We start from the raw sequence: 23,235 nt of genomic DNA on the forward strand, positions 1-23,235 counted from the left end.
TTAAGTAAATTTTAAAACAGAGGTTGTCAAATTTAGGAGATCTGTTACTTTTAAAAACAGGAAATAATTTGTACAGAAAACAAATACTAAATGTATTCAAATACATTCATTCAGAATGAATGAAGAAGCCTAAATTCAGTGCTTTTGGGACTGTTTCTAAATCTGAAAAACTGCATTCCATTGGTAGCAATTTGTGGTTAAATTTGCACTAGAGTTTGGAGAAAAGTATGCAGTGTTCCTAGTTTATTTTCATTCTTTGAAATATGAAATAAGGAATCATTTCAGAATACATCTCTTACCACCAGTGCAAACCTTTTCTTGGACTCTGATTAAAGACTTTGTTTTTCAATTGTGCAGATCCAACATGGCTGTCGACTAATCTGGGCATTTTAACCTGCATTGAGTGTTCTGGAATACACAGAGAAATGGGTGTCCATATTTCTCGAATCCAGTCTTTGGAATTAGACAAATTAGGAACGTCTGAACTCTTGGTAAGTTTCTTTAATTTATATTGGGATTTTTTAGTCAAATGTTGACATATATGTAGGAAGCACTAAAATGTACAATTTACTGTTAATCTTTTTCAAGGAATTTGTTTTTGCAGAATTTCTCCTTCGTATTTCTGTAGGTATTTTACAGGTGCACAGTTATATATTATTATATATTATTGCTGCTCTTGTCACTTCTCATTTCATGTCCTGAGGTGATGCAGAATGAGTATTGACATCCATTGTAATGAATGCCATCAGAATTTTACCTGTCAAAAGTTGATCTTAGCCCAAAATCAGGACACTCTAAAAGCTCATACAATTTAAAACCTGAAGCTAATTTGACTTGAAGGGAAATGCCTGTTGCTGATCCTGAGAGAAAAATATTGGAGGAGTCTTAATTTGATGGATGAAATCATGTAATATTGAAGTTATGAAAGGAATCTAATGTGAGACTACCAAAAAAAATAAAATAAAAAAAAAAAAATAAGGAATATATAAACAAGTCAAAAAGAAACAGTTGCACTAACTTTTATCTCCCTAGCTGTGTTTGGCCTTATAGATGACATGTTACAGAAATTTTATATAGGAAAATTGAGAGAAGATGTAAGGCAGATCTGGATTTGGGTATAGGTTCAACATTACCACTTTCTCTCCTCATGAAATACTGAGGGTTTTTTTTGCGAAATTACTAATAATCTTAATCAAATTTCACTAAGCATGATCTTCAGTAGGCCTGAGCATCTTTCTCAAAGCAGTTTCCTGATCAGTGTACCAGCACCATTTCAATGTTCATGCTGCTGGTTCCTCATTCTGCTTTTGTGTTGGAAGCAGATTGTCTTGAAATGCAAATAATTCTGTGACTCTGAAGTCTTGTACAAGTTCTGGCATAATAGAATCATTTTCTTTGTTTTTAATTGCTCTATATCTGCATGTATTCATTGGGCTTTAATTTTTCAGTCCTGTGTTTTCCATCTTTTATTAATTGTGTGGAAAAATGCATGTTAGCAGTCCTATTGTTAGGTTGCTGTTAGACCCCCAAAGTCCTCATCTTCATTTGTTCTTTTCTTATCACAGCTGGCCAAGAATGTAGGAAATACTAGTTTTAATGATATTATGGAAGGGAATTTACCTAGTCCTTCACCTAAACCCAGTCCATCAAGTGATATGTAAGTACTGAATCTTTCAACTTTCTAAGGTTACTGTGGAATATATCTGTGATGTAAAGTGTCTTAAACAGTAAAAAAGCCAGGGGAAGGCATGGATGGCAGAAGACTGCAGGTTTTTATTCCCACTGTGGAGCTTCTTAGTTTAGTCTCCAGTCATATAGTCACATTTTAGCTATCTCAGCTTCCCTGTGTAGAAAACTCTTTAGTTTGGATTTCAAGGTGCATTATTCCACTCTTGAATGGTTTTGAGTTTTGTGGTAAACCCTCAGATGATAAACACAGTGGTCTAAATGGCTCTGCTTTTTTTTGGTCTTAGTCCCCACAGAGTAATTTTTGTATAAAAGAAGACAGGATAAAATTGACAATGTTCCATATTCAGGCCTTGTTTGCAAGAAAGACATGCAGTGTAACAATAAATAACACTCTTTTTATCAGATAGTTTTCAGCTTCCAAGTTAGACAAGGTGATTTTAAATTATAATCATTGACCCATTTTTCTAAAAATTTCTAAAGCAAGCTCTATTTTCACACCCCATAGGACTGCACGTAAAGAATTTATCACTGCTAAATATGTAGATCATAAGTTCTCTAGGAAGACTTGTGCATCTGCGGCAGCTAAACTGAGTGAATTACTTGAGGCTGTCAAATCCAGGGATTTACTTGCACTAATTCAAGTCTATGCAGAGGGGGTAGAGCTAATGGAGCCACTGCTGGAACCTGGACAGGTAAGCTTATCAGGTAAACAATTACTATTTTAAATCATGTGTATTTGTAAAATGCCCAGGATCTGTGACTCTACTTTGATAAAACAAAATAAATAACAGATGAAAATGTTGGGGCTTTTCTTTCATTCCTTAATGTTGCATCCTTGTAGGGAGGGAAAGGAACACTATCTTTCGTCATCAATTGATCTAAAGGACTGTGAAATGAAATAGTGATATCATACACTGTTTTGGTGCCATTGTAGTGTGTTGAAAAGCACCTGTTCTGCAATGTGTCTCTTAGAAAAGTCCCAAAGAACTGACTTGATAGCCCAGGGTCACCTGGTACCACATATCACAGTATCATACCTGTGTTTAAAATAGTGGCTGAAGAAACATGTTATTGACTGTCTGCAAGTCTCTGTTTACTGTAGACGAGGAAAGAATAAATCTGATGACTTCTCAGCTTCTGATGAGACATCTACAGAAGTACAATTTCTTTCAACCTGAAAAGTTCTTTTGTGTGTGTGTGTGTATCAAGTTTTGAGTACTTGATCTTCCTTCTGAAATCAGTAACAGTTTTTCTGAAAAATCAGTCTGGGTTGACCTCAATTATTCATGGACAAATGTTAATCATGAGTATATAACCTGCTTTTATAGATAATAGATAATTAATGCCATGTAACCATTTGCTCAGCAGTCTTTTCTCCCAACCTGGAGACATGTCAGAGAATGTTTTCCACAAGTTGTGTGAAAATAGCTAAGTTGGTGCAGACAGTGCCTGTCTGTGTTCAGTGAAAGGGGTAAGTTCAGTATGGTCTCAGCACTTGAGCTATCACAGAGTGCTTATCATGAAAACATGTTACAAATTCCCTGACTGCAAGGTCAGTTTTCTGTATTTGTCATCCACAAGCAGTTACCACAGAATTAGCTCCTTAGTCTTCCTAGCCATTACAGTCAGTGATGTCTAGAAAGCTGTGAGCACCAATTTAAATGTAATTTGCAGCATTCTCTTCTGCAAATTCTTTGATGTTTAATAAAATAATACTTTTTTAATTAAGACTTTAATTCTAAGTATATATCCTGTAATATGTTTTTTTAATTTTTCTTTATGATCAGTAGGAGTTAATGAAATCTAAATTTAGATTAACTTCTCGTGCAACTTTTAAAAGGAATTAAACAGCATTTCTGGTTCTATTTCAGTGCATTAATGCGTATGATATGTATAGAAAATAAAGTATGATTGAATTCAAGCTTGACGAGGAGAAACCCTATATATGGGGGAGACCCCCATGTGCCTACTTTATGCTGGGAACTGCCCAGCTCTGCCAAAAGAGACCCGAGGGTCCAGATGGACACCAAAGTGAGCAAGGGCCAGCAGGGTGCCCTTGTGGCAGAGGTGACAGTGGCATTCCAGGCAGTGTGGACACATTGCCAGCACATGAAGGGCAGTGATCCTTCACTCAGCACTGCTGAGGCCACAGCTGCAGGGCTGTGCCCAGGTCTGGGCTTCCCATGACAAGAGTGACTTGGACATGCTGGAGAGAATGAAGTGAAGGGCCACAAACATGTCTGAGAGTCTGGAGCACCTGGAAAGGCTCCGAGATCTGGGACTGTTCAGCTGGGAGGAGGCTCAGGGGCATCTCATTGTTGTATGGAAATAGCTGCAGGGAGGGTGGAATGAAGATGGAGCCCAGTGGTGTCCAGTGATGGGACCAAAGGCAATGGCACAGACTGGAGCACAGGGAGTGCCCTCTGAACATCAGGAAACCTTTTTGTATTGTGAGAATGACCAAACACTGGCACAAGTTGCCCAGGGATATGGCGTCTCCATCCTTGGAGATATTCCAAAGCCATTTGGACATGGTCCTGGGCAACTGGTCCTTGGTGGCCCTGCTTGGGCAGGGAGAGGTTGGTCTACAGTAACTTGACAGGTCCTTTCCAACTTCAGCTGTTCTGAAAATCTGTAGGAGTTTTAATGTATGTAGGACTCTGATTTTTGTGATGCTGTTTCTCTAGGAGATAATGTTGTGACTTTGCTTGGTGCTCACCAGGCTGTTGTAAAACAAGTACTGCAAATTTCCTCAGTATTCCTTGACAGGATCCCTTTCAGTTACTGGTAGCTAAAATGGTTAAAGGCTCCTCAGGGTTGTTCTATCCAGCTGGGAAAGGTGAAAATTTGGTTTAGGAAAGCTGAGATCTTGGGAAGTGTAATGCTCTTTCCTTTGAAGCACATAGGGTCTTTTAGAGACAAAAAAAGATAATAATCATTTTCATCATAATATTTTTATTTCTAAAGACTTGTAAAGAGTGAATGAGATGTATCTCATAGGTCTGATACACAAGCTTTGTAAATTAGACAGAAATCTAACTTCTATTTATGTGTGTTTAGGAGCCAGGTGAAACAGCACTTCATTTAGCAGTCCGGACTGCTGACCAAACCTCTCTCCATCTGGTTGACTTCCTTGTACAAAACTGGTATGGATTGCTGACTTACTATTACATAGCACATGACAATTGTGGGTGTTCAGAGTAATCCTGGCAGTGCCTTTGACAGGGTTTGCTGAGAATTTATAATCTTTCTCCTTAGATATGTTTCAGAAGAGAATAGTTTAGTACCTTTGAGTCGATCTTTGTGCTCCTGGTCAGTAGAGAGAGGGAAAGTTGTGTAGATTAAAAGCATTGGAAGCAGTTACATAAAAATAGGATGAAAGGAAAAACTCTGTAGTGCATGAGAGAGCATTGATTTAGAGCACATGATGATATGAAGCCATGCAAACAAATAGTTCAGGTCCAGGAGGGATGGCAGGTAAATGTACCAAATACAGGACACATGCAAAGGAATTGTAAGAGTAGAAGACTATGAACAGAAAATTCAAACAAAACACACAGAAAATTATGAACAGATGCTAAATTGACTTTGAAAAAGATGTTCCAGTAGTTAATAAACTGTATTAAAACTATTGAGAGCAAAACTTCTTAATTAGTAATTTTCAACATCTAGTTTATTGGCTGAGTTTTTCTTTAAGGGATGTGTTCCTAGAAGTGAAAAACCTTAGTGAAAAGTGTGAGTGCTGATTATAGGAGAGTGTTACTAAAGTAACAAAGGAAAAATAACATTCCAATATTTTCAAGCTCTTTGAGTTCATAATTTGAAAAACGTTTTAGAAACCCAAATTGCTATTTTGAGCATTATTAAATGGTTTTTTTTTCTTTTGGATGATTATTTCAAATTATTTTGATTAGTTATGAAGCTTCTTAGTTTCTTCAGACAGCTATAACCTTGTGTTTCTGTCTGCTGGATGTTTTTTTGTGGCAGTCTCAAGTTTAGGACCATCTTTACAGCCCTGTGGGCTCTTACTGTCCAATACTGGAAAATACTGTCCAATTCTGTCCAATATTTCCAAACTGGGAAAAGCTGTCATCTCCTGAGCTTTGCTTTTCTAGTTTATGGAAATGTTTTATTGTTCCCAAAATGTCAGTAACAGTTTTTGAGAAAACCTGGGTTTAGAAGTTGAAAACTGAAGGAAGTACAGCTTTTAAAAAGCCCTGTGTGAGACCCTTTGCACATTTGTTTTTTCCCTAACTTGATGTGTTGTCCTTATATTCCTTCTTACAACTCCTATGTTCATTCTCACAGCTGCCCTCTTGATAGTTCCTTAGCTGCATGGAATTTATTAACCTATCTTAACTGTATCAGAATTATTTTTCAGATATTTCTATTGTGCTAACTTAACATGTTTGAAAAAAGAATTACAGTGGAGTGGCAAGTGGAAAACAACTGGCATGGACTTAGAGAGGTCTAGGTTTGAGTCTCTGAATTTCACTTTATTTTTTTGAATGATCATCTGTGGACTTTCAGTCCTTTTCAGTCACAGCTCAGATATTTCCAGTGTTCTTGGAAAAATTCTTAATAGTCTTTGAAAGTAATGTTTAATTTAAATATTTTTTGTCCTACTTCCTATTTGTCCAGTAAAGTTTTTTATGCAATTACTATTTATAGGGATGCTAGATCTGGAATGAATAAATTAATAGCACAGCTACTGTACTTTTCTTGATTGTTTTGTTTTTTTTTTTTAGTGGAAACCTGGACAAACAAACAGCATTGGGTAATACAGTTCTACACTACTGCAGTATATATAATAAGCCTGAGTGTTTGAAATTGCTTTTGAGGGGGAAGCCAACTATTGATGTAGGTAAGTTAATTATTTAAAACCAGGAAATACGGATCTCCTAAAATTTCTTCCCAATATTTTAGCCACTTTTGTTTATTTCTCTCTGGTAAGTAAACTTGTAAAATAAAACTGTGGTAGAAAGATGAAGACCTTATCTACAACAAGCCTAAAGGAAACATTCATTCAAGAACTGGAATTCTTAGAAGATAATAGTTACAATAATTCCTAATATGAAATACTAATGGCAAACCCTAATCAGAGTTCAGAGAGTTCTGTTTCTGACCCATTTTAAATTGGAATTTAGGTTTATTGTTTATTCTAGAATTTGTATGTTATAATGCTTCAAATATTTAATTCCACTCTTAGATATGTGGGCTTTATGTACACAGCACTTAATTCTTCTGTTGATGTCAATGGCAGCTGGTGCTGTGGTTTCATGCAGCATGTCCCAGCCAACACTGCCACTGGTTAGGGGAGACCATGTACAGAAAAAGAAATTATCCTAGCTGTGAGCAAACAGATTCTATTTCCAGTTAAACTTTTGGGATGCCATTATGAGAAATGAACTGATACAGGTACCGTAAGTGTTACACCTACCTCCTCATATGTGTAGGTACAAAGAGAAACTGAAAGGGAGCTGAGAAAGCTGATCCCATTTTTCATGAGTTAAGAAGGAATCCAGCTTGTTAAGCCCAGGAGTTAAATGTGATCAGTGTGTCTATAAAACATTTACATTCAGTCAGTTAATGGTATAGGAGAGAAGTTTTCATAACAGCTGATGCAAACTGGATTTTATTTCTCCCTTTTTCTACGTCACCATTACTTTTCTGGGTGTTGGCTTCATATAAGAAGTACTATCTGTTCATTTTCATATTGAGCCATCTCTGATAGATCTTTCCATAAGTAAATCTTTCTTCTAGGGATCTGAATTCTTTCAAAGTCACAGGCCTTTCTAGAGGACTGCTCTGTATTTTCAAGGATTCCTAACTGGCATTCTCTATGTAATATTTCACAGAGATATTATAGATCTCAGTTTGATAATTTTCAGTTCCTGATCACAGAAATGCTTTACAATCTGAATGTGCTGTAGAGCATTCTCTGTTCCAGCCCCATGGCATTTACTGATGGACTGTGAGTACATTTTACCTTGGGTTTATCCACAACAGATGTGGGAGTTGTTTTTGTTTACTGAGATTTGCTACTGAACATCCAGGAAGGATTCCATTAGGTGCTGTGCCTGAGGAACTCCCAGCAGCCTCAGATTATCACCTTCTTTCTGATTTTAAATTGTAAACCATTTTATAGCTTGGAAAAAGACAAAGCTAGAAAGTTTTAAATTTATTTAAATTTATTCTTGTTCAAATGTCACCAAATTAAAGCTTCAAGCCTCTGCATATTAATCAAAGTAAAATCTGCTTGGATTGACATTTACCCTTTTTTAAAAAAAAAAAGTCTTAGAATTGGTTTTCTTTTTTGAGCTATTTTACCCTGCCTGCTTGCTTCTCCTGCTTATTCAGGTACATTTTATTGGCAAAAGTACTGAGTCAAGATTGAGATGACTAAATTTCTTTATAGGAGGGATTTGGGAACTGTCCCAGCAGATGCTTCTGCTCAAAAAGAACCTGATGATACATGAAATGCATGAATACTTACTAAAGAGCTGTAGCTGCTGTAGAGTGAACAGGTGGTTTTGATCACTTTTAGAAGTTACTGTGCTACAAGCAGTGAAATGTAATAAATTGTTTCTTAAGACATCTCAAAGAATTGCTCTTTTTTGTACTGTTAATTTTGTAGTAAACCAAGCTGGAGAGACAGCTCTGGACACAGCGAAACGAGTGAAAGCTGTCCAGTGTGAGGAACTGGTAAGGACTGGTCCTGGGGGCACGGGGGAGTGTTTGCTTCTTTAAAAAAAGATACACTTAATGTATCATTACCACTGTATCTCACACCTGGTATTGCTGCCAGCTGGCTGTGGGTTGATCTGAAGGCCCTACCACAGGTGACTCTTTTCTTACCTAAAACACAACAATTATTTTCTTTGTAACACTTTATGAAAAAGGTTTTCTTCTAGTGGCAGTACTAGTAATTTTAACCAGTGTATTTATAGACTTTAAGTACCGGAGGGTCAGATATGTCAATAAATACATCATTTGAGGAGATCTGGGCTTCATCACCTCAAAAGTTCTTCTTAGAGGCTTTTATATCAGGAGTACTAAACAACCCCTGTAAAATTAAAACGGTCAAGACCTTTTAGGTCTGGATCTTTTTTTTTTTGTGTTTTTCTACTTTGGCTTTTTTCAGATTATTTAACAGGACAGATAGTTCAGGGATTGTGGAAGTCCTTCTATAAGTAGAATTAAAACAACTTAAAATTACTTTCCTGAAGGGAAGAAAAAAATGTAATGTCTGGAAGTTGGTGTATCAAAAGATGTAGAACACCAGCTTCTGTGGGACTTTGTCCCTCTACTGAACATGTTCAAAGAAAAACCTCCTGGAATTTTGAGAATATGTGAGGGATCTTAACAGACACCACTCAAAAAGATTATTGCTGTTCAAGAAATAAAGGTGTTAAGGATTTTCCCAAGTACTCCTCTGAAGCATTTAGCCAGGCATAAGGATTTTACATCAGACCAACAAACTTGTTTGTTCTTGGCCCTCTGAGGTTCCACCAGCATGCATTTTATAGGCAAGAGAATTTAATTACTATCAAGGTATGAAAAAGTCTAAGTACTGTGGCATTTTCATATTCAAGACAAAACCAGGAGAATTTACAAAACACTTGCCACTTAATTCTATTTCTTCTTCCTCATTTTGATGATCTGAGCATATCTGCTTTTGCTCTGCAGCCAGTAATTTTAATACCTTTCCTGTGACAATTGAAAGTTCTTGTCATGAATTAATTATTGAATAATCAAAAGACCTTGTCCTTCACGAATCAAAGAAATTTTCTGTGTTTCTGGGGATGCAAGTCAGCATTTTGCAGTGGTTGATCAGGTGGGACTGACTTCTTGGTTACTCCCATGTGTACTGTGTGAGTAGGTGCTGTTTCCAGTGGTTTGAGTGTCCTGTCAGCTGGATCAAGCAGATCACCTGTGCAGCACACAATTGGGATTGATTGCTTTTTTTCTTTATAGTATCCCTTTAAAAAAGTGACATCTGCCATTAATGTGGACCAGCTGGCTGTGTTACAGAGCAAACAGTCAAGTGGATGTTATCAGTGAGCTTATCTAGCAGTTAATCGTTTAGTTATAGTGATCCAAATTGCGTTAATACCTCAATGATTATTTCACTTAACTCTCACAGAGCATTTATGCATTTTCTCTTTTTTTTATTTATTTTTTTTTTAATTTTTGAAGAGGAAAATTATTTCTGCCTTTTTTTTTCCAGCAGCAATGAGTTAAGAGTGAAAAAGAAACATGAATAAGCACATTGTTTGCTGCGGGCAATAAAAAAGTACAAGATAAATAACTAGGTGTTTGTTTTATGATAGATGTACTAAACTCATTTCTGTTGCGTAACTGGAGTCTTGACTGTGTAATTAAATTCAGTTTCAGCTCAAGTGGGTTCATGAATCCTTACATAACAGATTGGAAATACTTCCTTTATTCCCAGTATTATTTCAGGAAGACGGTTAAAGGCACTCTTGAATCAACTACTATCAAGTATACTACATTTCAAAGGATATGAAGGAATAAATAAGGAGGGAAGATCTAGGCATTGAAAAGGAGAATTTATTTCCTCAAAATAACCATGAACTGCTCTATTAGTTTTTTTTGGTGATCACTGAGTTAGTTGTTTTTTAAAGAATGTGAAATACATTACTTGGGCTGGCAAAGTTGAGGAATTTTGTGCTTAAGATATATTGGCCTCATCCAGTGAGAGAAAGTGGCAAAATATCTAAATAAAATGTAAACACCTTTTCATTTGATCCAAGTACAAGGATTGTGATTTTGCTGGGACAGCAGTTGTATTTACCAAAATGTATAAATAGGTCTTGCCTTTCCTTTTTGGAAAAAAGGAAAAAAGCCCTTTTGGAGGGCTCTGGATAAATTCTGCTTTTGTGCATATACCTTCTCTTAATGTCATCTTTTCAAATGCTTGTCAAACATGGTGACTTCTGCCCATTTGGAGAAAATCTTTCCTTTTTGCCTTTTAGCTGTGTTTCTATACCTCAAACAAATGAAGGATGCTTGTGTGATTGCCCTGAAACTGCTTTGTTCTTCTTTGAATCTGGAATAATTGTAAAACTTCCAAATTCTCCAGTTTATTTCTTGCCGTTACAAAACTGTCACAAAACTGTCACTGGTTAACTGGTGTTAACTAAGTTAACACCAAAAGAACAGCAAGTATTTTAACTAGAGTTTTTATTTCTTTCAGCTTTCTCAAGCCAAGGCAGGAAAGCTAAACCCACACGTGCATGTGGAGTACGAATGGAATCTTCGGCAGGAAGAAATTGATGAAAGTGACGATGACCTGGATGATAAGGTGAGTGTGAATTACGGATACAGCTTTGCACGAAAACTGGCAGCATCTCTGCTCCCTGGAAAAAAGTGGCAATTAGAGATCCACTTTGGCCTTCCTTTTCTTACAGATATTTTTCTTGTGAAAAAAAACTAATTTTGAGGCCTGTGTTATAGACTGGATAAGTGCTTTTTGAATATACTTTGTCAACCTAGTTATTATGGGCTGTTTCAGAAGTTTGACTTTGACAAGACATACAGTATGATGTAAATCAGCAGATCTGGACTACTTTGTTGCTTTATCCTCTTCAGAATTTTAGACTGTTAAATTTTAGCTGGAGGAAATCTGAAGCTTACATACTTAATTTTTTCCATGAATTAATTAAAAACCTAGTTATTGAATAAATAACTCTATTTTCCACAAACTGTGCTGTGCTATTTATTCCTGATTTTCTTTAAAAAAAGGAGTAATGGAAAGGCAAAACTTGAGGGCATAGAATAATTGCCATCCTAGAGCATGTGAAAAATTAGCCTCAGTGTCCTACTTTAGCAAGCCAGTTAATTACTGTGTGCTCTATTTCTGCAATAAATGCGAATACACCTCTCCTATTTTATATGAGTGCCACAGAAAGAAATGTGGACGACTTCTTAATTTTCTGTGGAACTTGGGACTGAAAAATTCAGAAACTGAAGTAATTTGCATGTCCTCAAGGACAAAATTTTGTAGAGAGCAAAATAATCATCTGTATGAGGAGGCTCTGGAGGATGAGGGATGCTGTGCTGGAGATAATAACCTGAACCAGAGCTGCAGGGAAACAGATCGTGCTCCATATGCACCCATTAACGTACAGCAGGCAAAAACTGATATGTAAAATTTCTTCAAAGAGCAATTAGAAGCATTTAAATAGAGCTGTATCATGGATTATATTGCTGGTTCAGAGACCAAATAAATCTGATCTGTCAGGAGTGTTTGTTCATTTTTACTAGGCATCAGTGGAGTAATCTACTTGATACTTGAGGATAATTAATACTCTATTCTGAGCAATGTGCTATATTCCTTGAAAATTACTTTTCTCAAATTTACTAGGCTTTTATTGGTATTTTATTTAGTGTATTATATATGTATTAGTGTGTATATATATTTAGTATATTATATTTTATATATTATAATTTAGTACATTATTTCCTGCCTTAACATTAAATTTAATTTTGTGTTCGTGATGATTTGTTGATGGTACAATCTTAATTTTCATTTAGAAGAGGGGACTTTTCAGGTTGAATTACTGAAAACGGAAGAAATGGGGGTTTATTTGTCCAACAAAGGAAAAAAATCATGTTCACTAAATTATGTTCAGGATCATGTTCACTAAATTATGTTCTGGTATGCTTTTTTCCAAACATACTGACTATAATTAGTGTTTAGACACTGATTCACAGACAGCTATATCACATCTTTGTTCTTCTATTCACAGCCTAGTCCTATAAAAAAGGAAAGATCTCCAAGACCCCAAAGCTTTTGTCACTCCTCAAGCATTTCTCCCCAAGACAAACTGACTCACCCTTCATTTAGCACTCCCAGAGACAAGCAAAGACTCTCCTACGGAGCCTTTACCAACCAGATCTTTGCTTCTGTAAGCACGGACTCACCCACCTCTCCAACATCTGATGCTCCTCCTCTTCCTCCTCGAAATGCTGGCAAAGGTAAGTCTGTCTCCAAACCACACTTGCAAGCAGTGATTTTCCCACTGTTGCCCTTGCTCTAACCAAGGACATGGCAGTGTTTCAAGATACAGTGTGTTCTTCGTGATGCAGTATTGTGGTACAACACATGTTCTAAACTGAAAAGACCTGGGGGGCACGTTGTAATCATTCATAACACTGAACATGAGTGGGTGAGGAATAAACTAATATTCTGCTAAATGATAGTTAATTTTATGAGACTTACAGCTGCAGTGGATTGTGATTGTTTGACCTAGATATCTCTAATCTTAGAGGATATATTTATGGAACAAAACTTTTTACTGTATTATAATTTGTGCAGATATACTTTTTAGGACAAAGAAACCTTTCATTCCTTTCTACATGTTTAATTTAGAAATTGAAAAACTGTGTTTGTACAGTACACTTGTTAGAGGAATCTTTAGTTGTGGTGAGGGTTACAGTATAGCTTAACACTTCAGCAGTTATGCTGATTCCCCTTTTTGTTAGCACTACTATAACTTTATTTCTCAACTGGTAATTGACTTTGCTCAGGAAAAATGAAGAGATGGTCTCACCAATATGTGAAAGAGTAGAAGGGACAGGATAGTGTTGGCATCAGGTGCTTGTTTTCACATGGTTCAGATGTTGTGCTTAAGCACTACTGTTCCATCAGTCTTTGTCATATACTGGCAACTTTCAAATAGATCCCTTGGCTCTCTCTTCTAAACAGCTTTGTTTCCCATTTTGAGGCAAAGCGTTTTTGACAAGGTTTTCACATGAGATTTTGTAATCCTTGTTTCCCTGGGGACTCAGTTGTATTCCTTGTAACTTTACTTTGTCAACCTGCTTTTTGGTATTGTAAGATTCTGCCTTTTCCTTCCACTCTCCCATCCCTTTTACATGCTCTGTCTCACAGTCTGCTATGGATTGTTCATTGCAAACACAATGTACTGGCTTAGATGTTCCGTCATGACCTAGGATAACTTCTTTTTCAGTTATAAAGTTGCAAGACTTGGAAATTAATCATGCATGCAATTACTGGGGAAGTTTTATGAGTTTGTGTCTGGTATCTGTGCACACTACTGATGTTGTCAGCTTTCAGTAGATTTTAATGAACTTTATTTCTTTGTTATTATATAGTGGAGTTCTCATTCAGACTTACCTAGAAAATTGTCTTTTTTCCAGGAAGCGGAGTATATACGTTCGTATTTCATTCTAAGTATGTATTTTGGTTTCTGAAATGTTAGGCATTTTCCTAGCTGTTCCTGGAATTTCCTTATTGTTCCTAGACTGGGGAATAAACACAACACCAAAGCTATTCAGAAAGAATTGACTCCTTGGGTTTTTATTTGTTTTCATGTTAGAAACTATGCAAAGAAATCCTTATTTATGTTGCAATGAAATAATATTATAATATCACCAAATTCCCTTCTAATGTAACATTAACTGCTTCATCAGAGTGGAAAATGTCAGATTCACAGGGTAAGTCAGAAAGGTTGAATGTCAAACATGCTGAAATTCTACACTCTGAGTGATGCTGGAGTGGAGTTTTGGTTGATACACACTCAACAATACTGTGAAATTAGAAATTTCCATTGTATACATGCCTATGTTACAGGAATAATTCAAAACTTAAAAGTTGGTGAAAAAAGTGACAAATGCGAAGGACAATTCATCAGTGGAAAGGTTGCTGTAGATGCATCATTTCAGATGAACGTATGGTTCATTTTAAACTGTGCTGCTCCTTGTTATCAACCCCTCCTCCAGCTCTCTGATTACTTAAAAGAAGATGAAGCAGAGACTCTCCACTTCCATAAGACACTGTTAGCACATCTTAATTTTGAAAGAGTCAATTTTTTTGTGTAAGAAAACAGAAACCCCTAGAATTTTTCTCCTCTTTTGGATGAAGAGTAATAGAGTATATCCTGTACACTGAAATTTGAACAAGCTTACTTGTTAGATATGTGTTTTTGTTTAAAAAGTTTAATAGCCTGTGTTTAAGATTGTATGAAAACATAGTGTACTTTTTTCACTAAGCTCCCTAAACAGCAAGAGTAACAAAAGCACTGAATCTGTATTTAAATTTAAGCTGACCTTCTGTCCAAAAGCAAAATCTGATCTTGTCCCTGTGCTGCTGTGAAGCTCTGGCAGATAGCATGGGCCCCTGCTAGGACCTGGAGTCTAGCAGGTCTGCATTTTAGGAGGCAGACAGTTTTCAAGTTTCATGGGTTCTCATCCTTTGAGACATGCAGCTGAAATCATCTTTCCAAAACATGTTCTGTTTTTAAGAAAACCCCCTCCCTGTAGCCCTCTGTTTCATTACCCAGTGAAGTTCCTGGTAGCCAAGTTCTGTGGTATTCCTGAGGGGCCACAGTGGTCAGGAAGCCACCCACTGAACTTGTGCTGGGGAGAGGAGGGAGGTTTAAAGCAATTTACATAAGGCACATCACTCTTGCTCATGATTTTCAGTGGACATGCTGGCTAAAAATAATTTTATAGGCACAATAATGGGAGGAGGTGATATGGAGATGTTTTAAAATTTCTCCATACATCATTATAACTCATGTCCAGATTTTCCATTTGATAACTTTTCAAAATATTCCTGAAAATGCTGGAACCTTCATGTATTTTAGTCCACATTGTCTCATTTGTGGATGCGTCTTACTTGCTGCTATCTCTGCTATAGATTTAGTTAATCCTAACAGAATGAGTGCAGTTGGCTGCCTGAGCCAGCCAATCTGTGCCTTTTTTCAATAGTTTGTATAAGCTTATTCAGGTTCAAATCAGTCAAATCTCAGTCAAATGTTTAGCCTGTAATATTCTCAAAATAATTTTTTTTATTGCTCTTCTCAGTTTATTACCTGCATTTTGGCTCCAGACTCTAGCAGGTCTTTTGCCTATTGTTTTACAAAAAGCTTTCAAAAAAAAAAATCAATATTTAAGTAGTTTCATGACTTGCCACAGTAGCTAAATAAAATCTTGCACAATCTTCATTTCAAATCCAGTGTGAGGGTGATGTTGCTAACTAGCTTTGGTGGAGTGTTAGGCAGTCTAATCCAGGTTTCCTTCACTATAGCTGAGAGCTAATTGATATTAGGGGTTCTGCCTGTTCATCCCAGATGAACATGGAAGTCAGGGATAAATTCTGTATCATGAAGTTAAGTTTGGATCTTCAACACCTGCAAGATTGCATAGTTGACACTCTGTCTAAACTCTATCATGAGGTACCTAAACCCAAAAGCACTTCCTTTGTGCTTCCTGTCCACTGTTACTGCAGACACAGACACATTATCTGCTCCTTCACTAGATCAGACTCAATTTCTAACCAAATTAATTTATTTGAATTTACTAGTAACTTCTAGAAGTTGTCTGACTGCATTGCACACAGGATTAGGAATCTTCTTGAGTTCCCTAAGTTACTTTGTGCATGTACAAACACTGCCCTTCGCCTTTGGTGGTTTTTCTGTGGCTGGTAGCTGTGTCAAGGCACTGCTGGATGGAAATTGTACAGGTCTCCATGTCTGGGGTGTTACACTAAACAAACCAAGCGTATTTTACCTTATCTGACTGAATATTTTCATTCTCCTGGGGTTCATGTTACCCTTTCATCACACTAGCTCTTCTTTGTACCTTTGCTGTTTAAATCAGCTTTCTGAAATACAACTGGCTGGACAGCAATAAAATTTGCTGTTTCTACTGGAAATTCCATATCAAACAATCCTTTGGTCCTGGATTTTTGTTTGTTTTTTGTATTCTTTTACCTGATTGTATCATACTGTGGCGTAACAGGCATCTCTACTCATGTACAGGTGAAGTTCTTAATTTATAGCACAGATGTATTTATTCTCATTTCCATTACCTCAGCCTTTGAAGTCATCCTGTTCCTTCTGAATGCTTGCAGGATTCTATACTTCTCTTGCATATACTTGGAGAGGGTTTTTTTTTATATTTTTATAAATGTGTTGCACATTTTGATTAAATTATGCTACTTACCCCACTAAGACTTAGTATTTTTTAATACCATAATAGGAAGGGAAGACTAGCTGATGACTGTTGGTTTCATGGGCTCTTTTATTAGTGAATAAACCCAAACCACAAAATTCTTTAATATAACTTCTTTCTTTTTAGACTGAACCTTTTTTATGCATTAATTATCTAATGTACTTCAAATGCTAATGTTGAATCAATGTATATTCTTAGCTTTCTTATTCAGAGTGATCATGATAATTTTGTCTTTAATTATGCTCTTCAGTAGTGAAAATATGTGATCTGAAGTAAGGCAAACTGAAAAGACTTTTAATAATATCTATGCAATAAGTCACTCATGAGAAATTTAAAAATAAGGATAACAACACTTGTTAATGAAAATACTACTTTTAATGTAAGTTACTCTCTTTTGCAGTGTCCATTCTACTATTAGCTGGAATTCTGTTTTTTACCCCTATGTCTCATTAAGTGGTAAAAAAAATTACGTATGTGAAGTTTTTACGCTCTAAACCCACCATTTCTTGATTGGATGGCAACAGCTTTGCATGGTTTCACAAGTACACAAATGAATTGTTACTACACTGACTGCACAAACCCTAAAGGGCAATGCACTATTAATTGCACACCGTATCCAGTTATTTACCTTAGTACAATAATTTTGAGATTATTTGATCTATTTACACGTGAAAGCCTGACCTTGGTAATACAAAAAAGTGATAAAATATGACAACAGTTAGTACTGTAAGCATCTGCTTTCCAGTAACTGAGGAAAAGAAAGCCTGACAGAAGCAAAAGGAAAAACTTCTAGGTCAAGTTTTTGGGGGTTTTCTTCCTGTTTTTTGTTGTTTTGGTTCTGTTAGGAAAATGTCCTTTATGAAATTTGAATTTCTCAACTATGTGAGAAATCATGATTAATACATCTGTTGGAGGGGAAATGACTAGCTCAATTGCTGCCTGGTTAAAACCACAAAATTCCTTTGATCTAGTAACTGCTCTGATTATTGCTTAAAGATATCTCGCCTAGCCTTATATAATTAAGACTATGAGCCGGGAATTGTTTTGAGCTGTTGGTTTCTCACACACATTTGTGTGTACATGTGTGTGAATACACAGCCACGTGCAGTCACTGAGCTCAGCAGCCCTGCTCCCGACACAGGAGGATTCCTCAGCCAGGGGAGCCTCGGGGCAGTGACAAAGTTGCAGGGGCCAGAGCACTGACAGCACCTGAGGGGACACAGGCAGGGCCAGGGGCAACAGGGCCCAGCCCAGACGTGTGTGAAGAAACTCTTGGGGGAGCACCACGAGCAGCGTGCTCTTCAGGGGCATGGTGTGGCAGTTTGGATGGGAATTTTCATGGAATGGCACGCAGGAAGGGGCTGTAACTCTGACATCCTGAGCAGGGAGCAATGGTGTCTGCCACTGGGTTAGTGCACATTGCAAGAGCTTTTAACTAGATTTGAAAGGGGAAAGAGACAAAACCAGGCTTGCTGGAGGTAACCCTGTGGGCAGCACACCAGTGTTTGAGGGAGTGTTTGCCAATGAGGTCCCTTGGGCTGGTGGCTCAGTGCAGCAGGGGAGTGACAGCAAAGACATAAGGCATGGAAATGCCTCCAGACAGTCTTGTAGGAATTAAGGTTTCTCCTCCACAAAAGGTGGTCAATATCCCAACTGAAGTGCATCTACACCACTGCACGCAGCACAGGCAACAAACAGGAGGGGCTGGAAGCTGTTGTGCAGCAGGAAAACTGCAGCTGCCATCATTCTTGGAGGGCTCTCACAACTGGAGGGCTGCGATGGATGGCTGTAAACCCTTCAGAAAGGAAAGGCAAGGAGAGAGAGGCAGTGGGGCAGCCCTATATGTTAGGAACTGTTTTGAGTCTCTGAGCAAAATGATGGTGGCAGTAGGGTCAAATGTTTGGTGGTAGGAATCAGGGAAAGGCCAGCAGGCAGATATCCTGGTGGGAATCTGTTAGAGACCACCTACCCAGGATGGAGAGGCAGATGAGATATCCTGTGAGCAGCTGGGAAAAGTTTCACAATTGCTGGCCCTTGTTCTCATGGGGCAGGAATGTCTAGGATGTGTCGAGTGGAAGAGAACGTTCCTATTCAGCTGGTGAGGGAGCCAGCAAGGGGAGGCACCTGCTGGACCTGCTGCTGGTGAAGAGAGAAGGATTTATGGGTGATGCAGGCCATCTGGGGCACAGGGATCACAAAATTCCTGGACAAGTAAAGAGGGGGGATCAGCAGAGCTGCCACCTTAGACCTCCAGGGGGCAGACTTTGGCCGGTTTAGGAGGCTGGCTGACAAGAGTCCCTTGGGAGACAGTCTAGAAGGAATCCAGGACATTCCTGAAGAAGGAAATACCAAAGGCACAGGAGCAGAGAGGTAGTTTAGGGGAGGTCTTGGCGGTGTCTGACTCAATGATCTCAAAGGTCTTTCCCAATCTAAGTGATTCTGTGATACAGTGTATTTTATAATAATTGTACAGACATTGTATTATTTCACCAGTTGTTTCCAAAAAGCGATTTTGATTCAAGAACTTTCCCCGTGTTTTCTTTATTCAAAGCGTGATGTCATTTTATACTTCTTCCTGAAATGGTGATTTGAAGTTTTCCTTTATTTTGTTTTTATTTGAATGTAAGTTATATTGTATTTCAGCCTTGTAATCATTAGTGTGTGACATCTGTATTCATATTTATTCCCTGAGTTTAATACAGAAAAAAATGCTGGGAGTCTGAAAGTCTGAAAGAAATTTGTAATACCTTAAACACCTTTTCCCCATCACTTTTGTATGCCATGTGAACTTCTGAAAGCTGTGAAGGGATTTTTTTTAACTCCTCTGTAACGTCTGGATATGTATAATTAATGTGAAATCTGAAACATGCCCATATAACATAATTTTAAGTGTGTTTTTTTTAATTCTACTACAGTTTATTTTTGTACAGAAGATTTCTTCCTCTTATTGGCAGTTAAAAGTACTAATTCCACTTCATGTCTGGAGTTTAATTTTTGCACTAAGCGCACAGAACTATTTCAATGCCTTTCCTGCCCTTTTTTTTCCGCTCTGAGCCGATTTGGGGCAGTTTGGGAGCGCTGGGTGCGGTGCGCGGAGCCGCCGAGAGCCCCCCGCTCCGGGAGTGGGACCGTGCGGAGAGCCCGGCTGGGACAGGGGGTATGGGACTGGGGACAGGGGACAGGGGACAGGGGGTATGGGACTGGGGACAGGGGACAGGGGGTATGGGACTGGGGAGAGGGGACAGGGGACAGGGGTATGGGACGGGGGAGAGGGGACAGGGGGTATGGGACTGGGGAGAGGGGACAGGGGACAGGGGGTATGGGACTGGGGAGAGGGGACAGGGGACAGGGGGTATGGGACTGGGGAGGGGGGAGAGGGGACGGGGGGTATGGGACGGGGGAGAGGGGACGGGGACAGGGGTATGGGACTGGGGAGAGGGGACAGGGGGTATGGGACTGGGGAGAGGGGACAGGGGACAGGGGGTAGGGGACTGGGGAGAGGGGACAGGGGGTATGGGACTGGGGAGAGGGGACAGGGGACAGGGGGTATGGGACTGGGGAGAGGGGACGGGGACAGGGGTATGGGACTGGGGAGAGGGGATAGGGGACAGGGGGTATGGGACTGGGGAGAGGGGACAGGGGGTATGGGACTGGGGAGAGGGGACAGGGGACAGGGGGTATGGGACAGGGGACAGGGGACAGGGGGTATGGGACTGGGGAGAGGGGACAGGGGGTATGGGACTGGGGAGAGGGGACAGGGGGTATGGGACTGGGGAGAGGGGACGGGGACAGGGGTATGGGACTGGGGAGAGGGGACAGGGGGTATGGGACTGGGGAGGGGGGACAGGGGACAGGGGGTATGGGACTGGGGAGAGGGGATAGGGGGACAGGGGTATGGGACTGGGGAGAGGGGATAGGGGACAGGGGGTATGGGACTGGGGAGAGGGGACAGGGGGAGACAGGGGGTATGGGGCGGGGGAGAGGGGACAGGGGACAGGGGGTATGGGACTGGGGAGAGGGGACAGGGGGTATGGGACTGGGGAGAGGGGATAGGGGACAGGGGGTATGGGACTGGGGAGAGGGGACAGGGGGAGACAGGGGGTATGGGGCTGGGGAGAGGGGACAGGGGACAGGGGGTATGGGACTGGGGAGAGGGGACAGGGGGTATGGGACTGGGGAGAGGGGACAGGGGAGAGGGGACAGGGGGTATGGGGCTGGGGAGAGGGGACTGGGGGCAGGGGAGAAGGGGGTATGGGACTGGGGATAGGGGCCTGAGGGTATGGGACTGGGGAGAGGGGACAGGGGGCTGGGGATAGGGGACAGGGGGTATGGGACTGGGGAGAGGGGATAGGGGACTGGGGATAGGGGACAGGGGGTATGGGAGAGGGGAGAGGGGACTGGGGAGAGGGGATAGGGGACTGGGGACAAGGGTTAGGGGACTGGGACTGGGGAGAGGGGATAGGGGACAAGGGATAGGGGACTAGGAATAGGGGACAAGGGACAGAGGATAGGGGACTGGGGACAAGGGACTGGGAAGAGGGGACAGGGGACTGGGAATAGGGAACAAGGGACAGGAGACTGGGAATAGGGGACATGGGACAAGGAACAGAGGATAGAGGACAGGGGATAGGGGACAAGGGACAGAGGAGGGGACAGGGACTAGGGATAGGGGACAGGACAAGGGATGGGACTGGGGAGAGAGAACAAGGGACAGGAGACAAGGGACAGAGGACAGACGCTGTTCAGCCAGCCCCGCATGCTCACCTCCTGCTTCAGTAACTTTACTGTTAACATATTGATGTAATATAGCTCCTAGCTTCCCCCTTGGCATTCCACATTACATCACAAATCAAAACAACTTTTGATTCGTATTTGTGAAAGAATTGCTACCTTGCAGGAGTTTAAGGGATCATCAGTCAAAATCTAGAATGAGAAAAGTTGGTTTTGCTTTCAGAAACATCTCAGCGTGCAGTTTAAGTTACTTTGCTTACTTGAGCTTAAGGAAGAAATTAAAATGAGAAAGGGTGAGGATGCAAACTGGGAAACAATCATTAAATGCACTGGCATTTGACTTGTTGCCAATTAATGGTTTTCTGAACTTGGAAGTAAATTGAGGGGAACAATTGCAAAATACATAATTTGATTTACAAAAGTAGCCAATTAATTAAGCCATGCCCAAAATATCTGCTGGACTTGTGGTTGAGAGATTCTCCTGCACAGCAGAAGACCTTCCAGGATTGAATCTGGAAGAGAATAGATTGAATTATTGGCTCATTAAGGGCAGTTCTATTCAATTTTTCTTTTCTATTTATAAGGAAGAGGGAGGTCACCTGCTGAAAATATCTGACAAACAGATTCATGCTTACAGAATCATTGAAGTTACTTTTGTCAGTGTTAAATGTTTTACCAAAGGAATTTTAACAAATACTATTTCTCACTAATTTCAATATTCCTATAATATATAATAATTTGGGAAGGAGTACAGATATTAATAATTTCCAGTCTACCTATAGAGAATATTCATAAATATTTTTGAAGAAGGCAGCTCTAGTTTTATGTGCTGCATGTTAAGATATATGTCAAGTACCTAAATGAAGGTTTTGTCTCAAATACTGTTCAAATAAGGTAGCTTTTCAAAAATAGGCAAGTTGGTTCTACAGTGCTAAAAAATAGACTGACAATAGAATTGAAATTTCAGGTATAAATAGAGTTTGCTTTTAAAGTTTTATGTCAATTTTCTGCATTTATCTGGACTGATGGCAAAGCTGTCTGATGTGCAAAACTTACTGCAAGTGAAGACTGCAGCGAAATCTTAGTTGTTGGTTAGATTAAAACAAAGACAAAACCAACAAACTCACAAACTAACAAAACCCACCCCAACAGCAAACCCCCCTGGAGCTGTTCTAGCCTAATGCAGAACTACTGCAGAAAGTGTTACATTTCTTGGGGCAGTGGTGGCAGCTGACTCGAGCAGTCGTCCCCAGTTGCGCCCTGCTCTGCTTCCTTGAGCTTACGTTTGTTAAGGTCAATGGTGAAGCTGATCAGCAAAAACTCCTGTCTTCCCACTGGGTTATGTTGTCTTTCAAGCTGTATCTGTTCCCATATTGTGTAAAACATGCATTGTGTTGAATAATACTTGTGCTAGCATTAAATCAGAGGGAAATAAAAGTATTTAAGGATAAGGGTGACTGCATTGGCTCTTATAAGCAATGCTACCATAAAATATCTCAGTCCCAGGAAGGACTTCTCTGGTGTTTATTTTATTCATACCATGTACAACAATTTGCATTGCTTTTGGAATGTATAGTTTGATGTATTTGATCTACAGAAAAAAGAATTACAGAAAATCTTCTCAAGCTAAAAATCCTATTTTGAAAGTGAATGGAAAATTTATAGGCATATTTCTATTTCTTTCCTCCTGCCTTCCAGTTTATTAACAAAATTTGTATGGGATGGTCTGGAGGGCTAAAAAACCTCCCCACGTATATAGAAAGTGCTTTCAGTCTGGTATAAATTAACAACAATTTTAATCCCATGTAC

At 39.5% G+C, this 23,235-nt stretch overlaps 1 protein-coding gene across 4 annotated transcripts in view; it reads left to right on the forward strand.

The window, feature by feature from the left end:
• Nucleotides 1–23,235, forward strand: part of ASAP1 (ArfGAP with SH3 domain, ankyrin repeat and PH domain 1) — a 144,605-nt gene that overhangs the window by 104,215 nt on the left and 17,155 nt on the right. For all 4 annotated transcript variants that reach the window (XM_014256080.2, XM_014256098.2, XM_014256089.2 and 1 more), the window contains 8 exons: nt 358–491; nt 1,566–1,657; nt 2,195–2,381; nt 4,750–4,835; nt 6,438–6,553; nt 8,327–8,394; nt 10,910–11,017; nt 12,465–12,693. In XM_014256080.2, the coding sequence (XP_014111555.1) occupies nt 358–491; nt 1,566–1,657; nt 2,195–2,381; nt 4,750–4,835; nt 6,438–6,553; nt 8,327–8,394; nt 10,910–11,017; nt 12,465–12,693 (1,020 nt within the window). The remainder of the gene's footprint in view (nt 1–357; nt 492–1,565; nt 1,658–2,194; nt 2,382–4,749; nt 4,836–6,437; nt 6,554–8,326; nt 8,395–10,909; nt 11,018–12,464; nt 12,694–23,235) is intronic.

Source organism: Pseudopodoces humilis, chromosome 1 (assembly GCF_049639895.1).
Source record: "Pseudopodoces humilis isolate 2021_Gansu_Grassland_sample_001 chromosome 1, ASM4963989v1, whole genome shotgun sequence".
Lineage (NCBI taxonomy): Eukaryota > Metazoa > Chordata > Aves > Passeriformes > Paridae > Pseudopodoces > Pseudopodoces humilis.